Consider the following 14660-nt stretch of genomic DNA (forward strand, 5'->3'; position numbering starts at 1 on the left):
TTTAGTTGTCATAACTGGGGCAGAAGGTGCTATTGGCATCTAGTGGATGGAGGCCAGGGGTGCTACTAAGTATTCTAAAAATGCACAAGACAGCCCTCACCCCACAACAAAGAATTGTCCAGCCTAAAATGTCCATTGTGCCAAGGTTGAGAAACCCTAACTCGCCAAGAAATTAAACCTCAGTCAGTTTCTGAGGGTTGGAGGGACTTCATTCTCAATCTGTAGCGTAAAGTCAGGCTTAGGTGGACCAGAAGGAAACAGGTTCTTAATCCAGGTGATTACCTTCATTCCAGTGTTCTCTTTGCTATCTTTTGAACTGTTGGGGCAAGGACCCCTCCCAGCTCACCTGTCACCACCAGGAAGAATATCCTTCCACACTCCCAACTAGACTCTCCCATGAGACAATTATCAGAACTTCACAGAATCCAGGCATCCTGAAATAACGTGCCGAGGGCAAGTGGGGGCAATGCGTAACCATGCCCTCCCCATCACCTTCTGTCTCTCTCAGTTAATATCCACTCCTTAGGTCTTGGCACTCCTACTTCTCTCTCTCCATAAACTCACCCATGCGCTTTCCATTATGAATCACTTTGTTTCAACCTATACAGTGAAACACAAAATCTTTTTATCGTCTGGGGTTTCAGGTGGGTTTAGGAAGGTCTGCTTTTAGAAACAATATTGAGCCAGGGCACCTGTGTGGCTCAGTCGGTTAAGCGTCCAACTTTGGCTCAGGTCATGATCTCACAGTTTGTGGGTTCAAGCCCCGGCATTGGGCTTGGTGCTGACATCTCAGAGCTTGGATCCTGCTTTGGATTCTAGGTCTCTCTCTCTGCCCCTCCCCACTTGTGCTCTGTCTGTCTGTCTCTCTCAAAAACAAATAAACATGAAAAAAATTTTAGAAACAATATTGAACCATTTTCCCTGGTGTGAGTGTGAGGAGGGGACAGACAGGCTAACATTAAGTCTTTGTCTTATTAACCCTCTCTGCTATATCATGTGTATCACATTTAACCTAATTTCTCCTATGTACTTGTATATATTTAGTGTACCTCTAAAGCAGTAATCAGAGGAAAAGATAATCTCTACAGACCTAATGAGCAGAATATTCTTGCTGACCACTAAGGAAAAGGCCATATAAAGAAAGAGGAATAAGTTATAATGCTCAGAAAATATTACCCCTCCCTGGAAGATTTGGCAGGGCTCTACCAATCCGTGTACTAGGAGTTCTAGGAGAAGCCATTTGGGGCACCAGGTAGCTGATGAAGGAGCATCACAGAGATCCCAGAAGTGTGGGAGGCTAAATTATGTGGGGCCCACTGAGGGAGTACCTGGGCTGCTTCATAGTGATAAATCTAAAGGAATCCCATCTGCAGTTCAAGTGCAGGGACTAGGGTGGTCTTGCTGACAAATCACACTGCTTCCCTGGAGCCCAAACAGTGCCATTCCTTTACTGATGATTACAATTATAACTTATTCTTTCTGTCTTCCCAGGCCCATCTGACATGGCCTTCTGTGCAGGGCTGCTTCACAGGGGCACACAGTGCCACTGGTTCCAGCCATTGGGTATGGTGATATGATCAAGTTTGTTACAAACTTTCTGCATAGTTTTGTTACTCTTGTCAACATGAGCATATATGGGGAAGCCAAGTTTGTTTAGATAGTGACTATGGGAATAGATGACTTGGGTGATAAGGCCGTGGGCCCGGTACTCAGGCAGGGTACCCGCCATCCGTAACTCTCCTGTCTGGTCCATCAGGTTCCAGGATACAGGCGTCCTCTCAGGCCCCAGCAGGCAGAAGGTGGGGAAGTTCTGGATACAGCGCTCGATGAATCTCTGGCTCCTCTCATTGCCACCAAAATGCCAGAATTTATTCACCAAGGCAGCATGGGTAACATCCAGGGAGGAGGGTTTAAACATCTCTTGGCAGCTATGGAGGAAAAGCAAAGTCTGTGAGTGTGGAGGTTTTTATTTGTTCTTCCCTCTACTGTTTTGAGAGGCAGAGTAGGTAGAGGAAATAAACACAAAGCCCTGGAGTGTAGGTGAGTTTGTGATGACAAAGGGATGGAAAAGTCCACTGTTGTTGGAATGAGTGAGCAGGAAGAACAGGATAGGTCCAAGAAGCTGGCAGAAATCAGATATATTCCAGATGAGAAAAGAAATGGTGGAGTATTTTAAGCAAAGGAGGAATATGGTATGAATTACATCTTAAGAAAAGATTACTCTGTTTTGAAGAATATTGACTGCAGATGGGCCAGAGTGGAAGCAGGGTGGGAAAATGGGAAGCTGTCTCAGTATTGAGAGCAGTAAGTGATGCAGAGTGATTTGTATCAAACTCACATGGCCTTGGGTTTGCCACAGTTGGGTGATAAGTTCTTTCCCTCCAGCAGGGAAGGAACTAGTTTCTTTATCATCTCAGCTGTCATATAGAGAATGCAATGTGTTTGCTTGACTTGGAAGGATTTAGTAGCTGCAAGATTTTGTATCACCTCATTCAGGCTGGGCTGTGAACCTAGATGGGATTATGAGGAGAGACAATGATTTAATAAGTACATGCTGTGGAGAAGCTCCCCATTGGAGTAGGAAGTGTCTGGGATTTACAGTCAGAGAACCTAGGTTCTGGGCTCAGTGCTGCTGCTGTGTAACCAGAGTCAAGTAGTCAGGATTTGTGCAATTTTCCCTGTTTTATGTAAGGGAAAACATGCCCAGAAATTCATTAAGCCATTGGTGGCAAAGAGAGACTGGAACGAGCTTTTCTGGGCTACATAATCATGTAGTTTTGATAATTAAAGGAGAGGAGTTGTTTTTTTTTTAAAGTGGTAGCCAACATCCATTGTGTACTTACTATGTTCCCAGTGTAGGAGATTGTTGCAGTAATGGCCTATATTTGCCCACATCTCCTTGTATCCATTCCTTGGCGTAGTCCTCGCCTACACTGCATCTGACCTTGGCCATATGATTTGCTTTGGCAATGGGGAAGAATGAACTTGATGCAGAGAGAAGCTTAAAAGTGCTTGCACATCGGGGCTTGCCCTCTCCTTGTGATCTCAATTACTTTGAAACCAATACCATACAAATAGCCTAGGCTAGCCTGCTGAGGTCAGGTGCTCCTATCATTCCATCACCATGGCAGCCAAGGCTGACAGCCAGAACCATCATTCAGACATGTGACTGAGGCCATGTTAGAGCAATCAGGCCATAGTCCACCTATCAACTGATGGCAATTGCATGAGTAAGCCCAAGAGACACCAGCAGAACTGCCTTGCAAAGCCTAATACAAACTGTAGATTCACAGAATTATGCAGCAAAAGTCAACTACACATCCAGGTATTATAGTAAGAAATCCCTATTCAAGATTTCATTTAATCTTTTCAATGCCCCTGTGTTCTAGGAACTATTATTATCCTCATTTATGTATATGAAAGTCATGGTCTCCAAGAGGATAAGTCACGTGGCTAGGATCACATAGCAAGTAACAGGCAGATGCCATCCTAGGGAGTCTGACTTGGGGCGGGGGGCATATCCACACCATGACAGTTGTCCTTTATGATCTGGGAGGTGCTTTATGGCACAAGTCATCATTCTCATTCCAGGAATGGAAGGCCTTGGGTGAAGCCCTCCTTTGGTACCCAGTTACCCTAAGGGATCCTGCATATGTCTACAAAATATGCCATAAATCGTTGGCTATCCAGGAATTATATTATGTTCCCCTATATGAAGCCCATTCTTTGCAAGCTTTGAAGGTGTTTTTTTCTCCCTTTATGAGGGAGTTAAAAAATTGGCAGGAGGCTGAGGGTCTGGAGCTTGGGGGCAGGAGATATGAGTCATAGGGAAAATTGTTCAGGACAGAGAAGTATGTCCGCACCCATCCCATTTCTCTTACTTTGGATCTGCAAATGCTGTTTCCAGTTGATGACTTCTGGTGAGACAAGACATTTCTGACAGTTCTTGAGGTCCTTGGAGTAGATTTGGTAAGTATTGGTGTAGTGATCAAGATCATCTGTCATCTCCTATGATCATTGGGAAAAGGGAAATAAAACAAATTACTTATATTTCACTATTGCAATACTTTTTTCTAAATTCCACTATACTGTGAGTTTTTAACATTGAAATATTGTTGACACACAATGTTACAATAGTTTCAGGTGTACAATATAGGGATTCAACAAGTCTATACTTTATGCTGTGCTCACAAGTATAGCTACCATCTGTCACCCTATAACACTATTACACCACCACTGACTATATTCCCTAGGCTCTACCTTTTATAGCATGAGTTATTCATGCTATAACAGGAAGCCTGTATCTCCCACTACCCTTCACCCATTTTGCCCATCCCTCTGCCCTCTTCCTTCTGGCAACCACCAGTTTGTTCTGTGTATTTATGGGTCTGTTTCTGATTTTTGTTTGTTCATTTGTTTCTTAGATTCCACATATGAGGGAAATCATACAGTATTTGTCTTTCTCTGTCTGACTTATTTTACTTTGCATAACACCCTCTAGGTCCATCCATGTTGTCATAGATGGCAAGATCTCATTCTTTTTATGGCTGAGTAATACTCCAGTGTGTGTGTGTGTGTGTGTGTGTGTGTGTGTACACACTACATCTTCTTTATCCATTTTTCTATCGGTGGACATTTGGGTTGCTTCCACATCTTGGCTATTGTAAATAATGCTATAAACATAGAGGTGCATATATTTTTTCAAATTTGTGTTTTTGTTTTCTTTGGGTAAATACCCGGTAGTAGAACTATTGGGTCGTATGGTATTTCTAGTTTTAATTTTTTTTCTATTTTTTTTTTATTTTAGAGAGAGAGCACAAGCAGGGGAAAGGGGCAGAGGGAGAGAGAATCCTGAGAAGGCTCCATGCTGAGCATGGAGCCCCATGTGGGACTCCATCCCACGACCCTGGGACCTTGACCTCAACTGAAATCAAGAGTCAAACCCTCATCTGACTGAAGCACCCACATGCCCCTCTATTTTTAATTTTTTTGAAGAACATCCTTACTGTTTTCCACAGTGACTATGCCAATTTACATTTCCACCAACAGTGCACGAGGGTTCCTTTTTCTCCACATCCTCGCCGACACTTGTTTCTTGTCTTTTTGACTATAGCCATTCTGACAGCTGTAAGGTGATACCTCGTTATGGTTTTGATTGGTATTTCCCTGGTGATTAGTAATGTTGAGGATCCTTCATGTTTCTGGGCTATGTGTATGTGTTTTTTGGGAAAATATCTAATTCATGTCCTATTTTTTTCTTTTCTTTTTTAAATTGTATTTAATTTGTTTTTTAAATTTACATCCAAGTTAGTTTATAGTGCAACAATGATTTCAGGAGTAGATTCCTTAATGCCCTTTACCCATTTAGCCTATCACCCCTCCCACATCCCCTCCAGTAACCCTCTGTTTGTTCTCCATATTTAAGAGTCTCATATTTTTGTCTCCCTCACTGTTTTTATATTATTTTTGCTTCCCTTCCCTTATGTTCATCTGTTCTGTGTCTTAAAGTCCTCATATGAGTGAAGTCATATGATATTTGTCTTTCTCTGACTAATTTCGCATAGTATAATACCCTCTAGTTCCATCCATGTAGTTGCAAATGGCAAGATTTCATTCTTTTTGATTGCTGAGTAATACTCCAGTGTGTGTGCGTGTGTGTGTGTGTGTGTGTGTGTGTGTGTGTAAACATAAATAAATATAAATATATATACACATCATATATATGTGTGTGTATATATATATGAATATATATATACCCCACATCTTCTTAAACCATTCATCCATCGATGGACATTTGGGCTCTTTCCATACTTTGGCTATTGTTGATTGTGCTGCTATAAACATTGGGGTGCATGTGCCCCTTTGATATAGCACACCTGTATCCTTTGGGTAAATATCTAGTAGTGCAATTGCTGGGTCATAGGGTAGTTAGAATTTTAATTTTTTGAGGCACCTCCATACTGTTTTCCAGAGTGGCTGCATCAGCTTGCATTACCACCAATAATGCAAAAGAGGTCCTCTTTCTCTGTATCCTCACCAACATCTGTTGTTGCCTGAGTTGTTAATGTTAGCCATTCTGACAGGTGTGAGGTGGTATCTCATTGTGGTTTTGATTTGTATTTCCCTGATGATGATTGATGTGGAACATTTTTTATGTGTCAGTTGGCCATCTGGATGTCTTCTTTGGAGAAGTGTCTATTCATGTCTTTTGCCCATTTCTTCACTGGGTTATTTGTTTTTTGGGTGTTGAGTTTGATTAAGTTCTTTATAGATTTTGGATACTAACCCTTTATCTGATATGTCATTTGCAAATATCTCCTCCCATTCCATTGGTTGCCTTTTAGTTTTGCTGAAGTTCCCTTCGCTGTGCAGACTTTTTATTTTTATGTGGTCTCAATAGTTCATTTTTGCTTTTGTTTCCCTTGCCTCTGGAGATGTGTTGAGTAAGAAGTTGCTGTGGCCAAGGTCAAAGAGGTTTTTGCCTGCTTTCTCCTCTAGGATTTTGATGGCTTCCTGTCTTACATTTTGGTCTTTCATCCATTTTGAGTTTATTTTTGTGTATGGTGTAAGAAAGTGGTCCAGGTTCATTTTTCTGCATGTCACTGTCCAGTTTTCCCATCACCACTTGCTGAAGAGACTGTCCTTATTCCATTGGATATTCTTTCCTGCTTTGTCAAAGATTAGTTGGCCATTCATTTGTGGGTCCATTTCTGGGTTCTTTATTCTGTTCCATTGATCTGAGTGTCTGTTTTTGTGCCATTGCCATACTATCTTGAAAATTACAGCTTGGTATTACAGCTTGAAATCCGGATTGTGATGCCTCCTGCTCTGGTTTTCTTTTTCAAGATTGCTTTTGTGGTTCCATACAAATTTTCGGATTGTTTGTTCTAGCTCCGTGAAGAATACTGGTGTTATTTGATAGGTATAGAATTGAATATGTAGATTGCTTTGGGTAGTGTCAACATTTTAACAATATTTGTTCTTCCTATCCAGGAGCATGGAATGTTTTTCCATTTTTTTGTGTGTCTTCTTCAATTTCTTTCATAAACTTTCTATAGTTTTTGGTGTATAGATTTTTCACCTCTTTAGTTAGAGTTATTCCTAGGTATTTTATAGTTTTTGGTGCAATTGTAAATGGGATTGATTCCTTGATTTCTCTTTCTGTTGCTTCATTGTTGGTGTATAGGAATGCAACCGGTTTCTGTGCATTGATTTTATATCCTGCCACTTTGCTGATGAATTCATGGGTCAGTTATAGCAGTTTATTGGTAGAATCTTTTGGGTTTTCCATATAGAATATTATGTTATTTGCGAAGAGTGAAAGTTTGACCTCCTCCTGGCCGATTTGGATGCCATTTATTTCTTTGTGTTGTCTGATTGCTGAGGCTAAGACTTCCAATACTATGTTGAATAACAGTGGCAAGAGTGGACATCCCTGTCTTATTCCTGACCTTAGGGGGAAAGCTTTCAGCTTTTCCCCATTGAGGATGGTATTAGCATTGGGTCTTTCATGTATTTATGCCTATTTTTAAATTGGATTCTTTGGGTTTTGGTGTTTAGTTATATAAGTTCTTTATGTATTTTGGATATTAACTCCTTATGGTAAAAAACTGAGAACTTTTCCTGTAAGGTCAGGAAGAAGACAAAGATTTACACTCTTGCCACTTTTATTCAACAAAATACTGGAAGTTTTAACCACAGCAATCCAGCAAGAAAAAAAAGAAAAGGCATCCAAATTGGTAAAGAAGAAGTTAAACTGTCACTATTTACAGGTGATATAATCCTATACAAAGAAAACCCTAAGACTTCACCCACAAACTATTAAAAGTAATAAACGAATTCATTAAAGTTCCAGGATACAGAATTCACAGAAATTGGTTGTGTTTCTATACACTAACAATTAGGTAATAGAGAAATTAAGAAAACAATTCCATTTACAATTGCATCAGAAAGAATAAAAATACCTAGGAATAAACTTAGGAAGTGAAAGACCTGTACTGTGAAAATTATGAAATATTGATGAAAGAAATTGAAGATGACACAAAGGAAAAGATATTCCACGTTCATGGGGCGGAGGAATTAATATTGTCAGAATGTCCATACTACCCAAAGCAGTGTATAGACTCAGTGCAATCCAAATCAAAATACCAATAGCATTTTTCACAGAACTGGAACAAATAACACTAAAATTTGTATAGAACCACAAAGACCCTGAAAAGCAAAAGCAGTCTTGAGAAAGAAAAGAAGTAAACTTATGCTTATGCAGTCCATTGTTCTATGACAAAGCAGGAAAGTGTATCCAATGGGAAAAGGATGGTCTCTTTAATAAGTGGTGTTGGGAAAACTGGACAGCTACATGGAAAAGAATGAAACTGGACCACTTTCTTATACCATACACAAAAATCCATTCAAAATTTATTTAGGACCAAAATGTGAGATATACTGCGATATTTTTTAAGTGCTAAAATGTTGGTATTTTCGTTGGTGCATTACAATTATTCCTGAATCATTTAAATCATGAGGTCAGAGGAGAGATTCAAGTATTCAATTTATGATGGAAAATTGCATAGCAATACTGCTCTCTACCCACATATCGCATTAAAATTTCAAATCAAACAAAGACACAATTATTAGGAAGCATTCTTCTATACTTCTATTATTCTCAGTGGGAAGAAGAGAAAAACAATTGACAAGGAAAAGCAAAACTTCTGTTGCAAGAATGCATGTAATAAACAGTTCAAATAGTTGCAGAACATGCCAACCATGAACATCACAGTATTAAATTTAGTTATAGATATTTCTGGATTAAAATCTCCATCTATATTTAATGAAGCCAAAGAAGATGAAAACCAATTAGAAATGCTTCCTTAAAACAATGCTATAGTTAAACAAACGGTAGTTCCAGAAAAATAAAGAGAGTACTTATTTAAGAAGACCCTCTCAACTTACTAAACAGATGAGATTATTGGGAAGTAGGAGGCACAAGAAAATATTACCACAACTCAGTGCAGAATTCAAAAGCTTTTTAAAAAATGGTTGGAAAATGTTGCCCCAAAATACACTGACAAGTCAGCAAGGATATCCACTAATACATTTTATTACTTAAGATCACATTTAAGATAAAAGATCAAGTAATTTTATTTCAGTTCAGTTGTTACTACTAATACAGATTTCTTTATATATTTGTTTAACTTAGTGGTTTTCAAATCACTTTTTATTTCTATGAAAGGTATAATATTTGTATTTTTATAAATTTATAATTTTACTGAATGTTTAAAAATAAGCTTGTGAATTTTTGTCTTTGAAATGTGTTTACTATTTACTTTTGCTAGTTTTTAAATGTTTCCTCAAAATGCATATGGTGATTATAGTATTATAAGTTTGCTTTTTATAATTGTCCTAACTCACTGTACTGTCTCACACCTTCCTATCTTTGCCCCTTGTGTTTTCTCTGTTGGAATGTCCTCTTTTTTTTTGTCAGCCTAACAGTATCTACAAAATATGTACAAGATCCAGTGCAGATGAAACCTCCCATCGGGAAGTGTCTCGGACCTTAACCTTCATCTCCAGCCTCCGTTGTTGAATCAGCTTTCGCTATTTCTGTGTTGTACATCTTCTCTTCCCACACACTTCACTCTATATTGGAATTTATTTGCTTATTGATCTTTTCTTCCAAGGCTCTGAGCTCCTTGAAGAGAGGGGCTTACTTTCCGTCACACAATTCATTTCTGTATCCCTGGGCTGCCATATTGTCAGGCACATGGCAGGTACACAGCAAAAATGAACACAGAGGCATATTCATTCCACGTCTGGCACCTTACCTGCTCCTGAGGGCGGATAACCACTGTGTTAAAATCAGGCCACTTGTCCACTAGAGCCTTCAGCTTGAATGGGTTTCCCTGGTTCATGTGGAAGACAGTCCCATAAACCTGCAGCATCCCAAGAAAGGGAGAGGGTCAGCTTGTTAGGAAGGACTGGTAAAGTGCCTTGTTTGGTCAGGACAAGGATCATTTCTATCATGAAATTTTATGTTGGAAAAGGGCCAAGTAGGGCATCTAGGTCAAACAGTCTCCATGTCCTACATTTTTTTTTAACCTCAAATGAGAAGAGCTTTTTCTCCCCACCCAATATGAGTCATACATGCATATAGTAAAATGTTTGGCCAGATAAAATTTGATTTTAAGAATACCATTCTTCATTTTAGGATTTAAAATTCTCTCCTTCAAGATTTTCTTCTACTCATACACATAGACACAATTTTACAAAAATTAAATGATCTGATACATGTTCCCTCCCCCCAAATGCATTGTGAGCATATTTTTATGTTCATAAACACAAACATTTTCAATTGTTTTATGATGGCTGCATAGGATTCCATCGTATGGATATATCACAGTTCATTTATTTGCTTATTGATGGTAATTTCAGCTGTTTCCAGCTTTTCACTTTGACAAATAATTCTTCATAGAGCATGCTTGACAGAAAATTTGCATGCGCTCCTGATATTTTCTTAGAATATTCAGAAGAGTAGTTGCTGGCTCAAATGTTATGCACATGTTTAAAACTTCTTAACATAAATGACCACGTTATTCTCTGGAAGGATTAAATGAACTTCCACCAACAAACAGGCTACAGCCTAGTGCTCAACAGAATGTGCTGTGTGGTCCCATGGCCTGGGGTCCAAGTCCAGTCTTGGATCCCCCTACCCCCATTTGTGTTGTGCAGGCTGTTGAGAGACAGGAAGATGGGGAGAGAATGAATGAGAACAAGTCTTGTGGACATTGTGTTTTTGTGGTTTGGGGGATTGGAATGCAGCAGCAGATACTAGCATGGGCAACTGTGAAAATGAAGCCTCTCCAGATACCAGCATGGAAGCATGCCAATGACCTGAGGTCAAAAAGATGGTATATGCTTTAATATTTCCACCTTGGATACATGATGACTAAGAACTATGCCTGTATCTTTCCCCCTGCTGCTCTCCACCCCACATAAACTATTGATGTTAGACAAAGAGAAGGGGGAAAAAAGCTCAGTTGACTGAATTTATCTGAATTTATTTTGTTTTCAGCCTTGAGTGGAGGCTTGATATAGAATTCAGCATAATTTGGGAAAATACAGACATTATCTTTTTACATATTTGCATTTGGGCCCTGTAAAACTGATTTACACTATACTATTATCCATTATAGGATCTGAAAATATGTAGAACTGTTACTCTTTGTTATTCCCATGGCCTAATTAATTAAAAAAATTTCTTTTTTCCTGCTCAGTTCAGAACATACCAGGCAGCTACTCTAAGTTGACTCAACTGGAGTTGATACACGCACTAAAATGTATTCAATATCTAGCACTAAGAGGAATGGCTGGGCTTTTTCTCAACTGAGACTCAAATAAGTATTGAATTTTAGGTTATACATCCATTACAAGTACTACACATATTCTGGATTTTAATTAGGGGGCAATGTATGTCTTTAATATGCAACCAAAAATTGAAGGTGCTATTAGGGCCACCTTATCTTACAACGGAGATCTTCCAAGAAAGGACACTTGGAATACACCATTTTCTCAAAATATTTGGGCTCAACTTAACATAAGCAGTAAAGAGAAATTTAAGTGACAAAATTCTACACTAAATTCATGGGAAAAAAAACCTTTGGCCTGAAGAATTGTTAAAAATAACTATTCACCATAAAAATATCTTAGGCAACTGTTTATAGAGTTTCTAACTGATGTAACCTCCCTCCCAACCCCGCAGAATTGGTTGTCTCTCTGTAAGGTTGCATGGATCTTAAGGATTATGAAGTGAAAGGAGTTAAATAGCGGGTGGTAGAGATTAATGGTAGTAGGAATCTACTAACGTGGTTGACTTTAGTTTTAGATCACAGTTGACCCTTGAACAACATGGGGGTTGGGGGGCACTGATCCCCCACTTGCAGTGGAAAATCTGTCTAGAATTTTTGATTACCCCCAAACTTAACTACGAATCACCTACAATTGACCAGAAGCCTTACCAATGATTTAAACAGCTGATTAAGATGTACAGTATGTTATATACTGTATTCTTACAATAAAGTAAGCTAGACATAAGAAGATGTTATTAATCAGATTACAAAGAAGAGAAAATCCATTTACAGTACTGTGCTATATTTGTTGAAAAAAATCCAAGTGAATATAAGTGAACTCGCATATTTAAGGGTTAGCTGTGGTAGAAGTCATTTTTTTTAGTAGGAACTAAAGAACAGTTATTTCGTTAGTCTGTTTCTAATAATTGAAAATTAAGCCTTAAAAAAATAAATAAAATAAAGAAAATTAAGCCTTGTGATCTACAAATAAAATAATGCTAATATTTTTCTCCTTATACTGAAAGAAGGGAGTAGCAGAGCTATAAGGGAGTAAAGGAGGCAAATGCATTTATCTTATCTAAATTGTATGCATCTTATAGGAATGTCTTATAAAATAGTAAAAATCTAATTTCTATGTCTACAGAGTTTTTTTTAGGGAAAAGTAACTGTCCTCTAACACACACACACACTCACACTCACACACACACACATGGACCCTATGCTTTTGGTTGCTAAAAAAAACACAAGCAAGTACCGTAGCCTATCACTAGAGTTGCTTTTGCACAGTTCTGGATGTAAGTATTTATGTGTACATCTTGTTTAATTCTGAGATTTCTAATCAGTTGTACTAGGTTAAAGGAGACACCTAGTTATACTAGGTTAAAGGAGACACTAGGTTAAAGGAGACACCACAAAATAGCCTGATATGCAGTCAGCTCAGGGAAATTGGGAAATTTAAGTCAAAATTGGAATTGAACTCCTTATTAATTTTAGAGAAGACTCCTGATGGTTAACCTCTCACCTAGCAAGTGTTCTTTTAAGAAGAACAATTTTAGCACTAATATGTAGTCTCAGCCAACTTTTGAGGAAAACCCTGGAAAAAACACCAATGTTATTAGGGAATGTTTTTTGGAAAGGAGCAAGGGAACACTTTATGAATGACAGAGCAAAAGCTGGTACAGTCCTGTGTTCATGCCATGGCATTGCAACTGACTATTTGTGTGATATTGGCTAAATCACCCTAACTGAGCTCCATCTTCTCATCAGTAACACAGACATAGTAGCAAATATCTTCTAGAGAGGTAATGCAAACTAAGCTAGAGAAAACATGGACTAATGCTGGACACAGAACAGAGGCTCAGTGTTAGTCTCTTTTCTTCTTGACTCATGGGGTTTCTATTCCTTACTCTCCACCCAGAATTTTCCATTGTCACCTTTAAGGATTCAGGAAGGCTCTTCCTCAAGGACCTCTCCAGTAACTGCAGCATTTGGGCACCTTGCAGTGGGAACATCATGGAAGGTACCTTAGCCTAAAGAGAGAAACAGGAAACAGCTAGGAATGAGAAGAAGCTGGAAGAGATTCAGAAATATGAGTAGTAAGTTCTCTTCTAATGGCGAGGTCCCCCTTCAGTGTCTCTCATCTGTGTCGCCTTCAGTAAAGTCTTCATTAGCTCTCACCAACTCCAAGGAAGGACAAGACTGGTAGAAAGCATGGGGGGTGGGAGGATTTATACATTTTTAAATTCACTTTCTTACACTTTAATGCATTCCAGCCATCTGTTTCATTTTAGGTTAACAAGCGCATTTTTAAGTACATATAACATCTTTTGAAATTTAGTTGCCATTAGTGATTCTCGTGACACCACCAGTAATAAGCCGTATAACATTGTGGAAGTTATTTACTCTTTCTGTGCCTTGCTTGCCTCTGTTAACCTCAAAAATAAAACTATCTTGCCATCAAAAATGGCTTATTTGGAAATAGCAGGGAATTGCGATACCAGATAACGAAGCTATAGAAAATTATAAGCAAGTCTGGAGAACAAAAGAGAGGAACATTCTTTTATAAAAAGGAGAGGAAGAGGACTGTTATAAACAAAAAGTCCATTGGTAGAAAGGTGGAGTTCCCAGTATCGGGGCTTTTTCTTGGCTGAGTGGTGACTGTCTCTCATTGGCTGGGCTGTTGCTGAAGGGAGGAGGAAACCTGTCTGCTCAGTAGGAAAGTAGTAGCTAGAGTAAAATGGAATTTGGAAGCAATGAATCATAGGAATCTACCCCCACCCCCCAAACCAAGAGCACACTGTGTACACTGTATGTTAGCTAACTTGACAATAAATTATATTAAAAAAATAATTATAAATAAAATGGAATTTGGAAGGCACTCTATTCCTGTTGGGTCTGCGGTGAATGCAGGCAGGAGTTGTATGGCAAGAGCTCCCCGCTGCTGGCTTCCTGACTCCATTCCAGAGGATTCCTTTTATTGATTTTCACACTTGGAAGGTGGATGGGATAACAGCACCATCTAACTTACAGACTTTTTTTTAGGGTTAACTGAGTTATTACATTAAAGGAGTCAATAAGTGCTTGGAATAGTATCTGTCAGGGGCTCCTGGCTGGCTGTCAGTACAGCATGTGACTCTTGATCTTGGGATCATGAGTTCAAGCTCCATGTTGGGCATGGAGCCCACTAAAAAGAAAAAGAGTATCTCTTGTATAAAAGCACTGAACATGTTATTTTATTACTCCTCCTCCCTCTCCTCTTCCTTCCTGTCCTTTTTCATCCCCTCCTTTTCTTCCTCCTCTTCCTTGCCACCTGAGTTA

General features: G+C 39.0%; 1 protein-coding gene across 1 annotated transcript; it reads right to left on the reverse strand.

Moving 5' to 3' along the window:
• Positions 1–1307: 1307 nt before the first annotated feature.
• GLYAT (glycine-N-acyltransferase) lies at positions 1308–13372 on the reverse strand. Its single transcript, XM_007092644.3, has 5 exons — positions 13277–13372; positions 9822–9929; positions 3882–4008; positions 2339–2510; positions 1308–1928 (listed from the first exon to the last, which is right to left on the reverse strand). Exons 1-5 carry the CDS (start codon positions 13355–13357, stop codon positions 1526–1528), a joined length of 891 nt encoding a protein of 296 aa, XP_007092706.1. The 5' UTR covers positions 13358–13372; the 3' UTR covers positions 1308–1525.
• Positions 13373–14660: the final 1288 nt, after the last annotated feature.

This window comes from Panthera tigris, chromosome D1 (genome assembly GCF_018350195.1).
Source record: "Panthera tigris isolate Pti1 chromosome D1, P.tigris_Pti1_mat1.1, whole genome shotgun sequence".
Classification (NCBI taxonomy): Eukaryota; Metazoa; Chordata; class Mammalia; order Carnivora; family Felidae; genus Panthera; species Panthera tigris.

Coding starts and splice junctions, on each gene's coding strand:
- GLYAT (XM_007092644.3), bottom strand. CDS start 13,357: ATGATGTTCCCACTGCAAGGTGCCCAAATGCTGCAGTTACTGGAGAGG. Junction 9,930..13,276: donor GCCTTCCTGAATCCTTAAAG/GTGACAATGGAA, acceptor GGGATGCTGCAG/GTTTATGGGACTGTCTTCCA. Junction 2,511..3,881: donor ACAGCATTTGCAGATCCAAA/GTAAGAGAAATG, acceptor AATCCCATCTAG/GTTCACAGCCCAGCCTGAAT.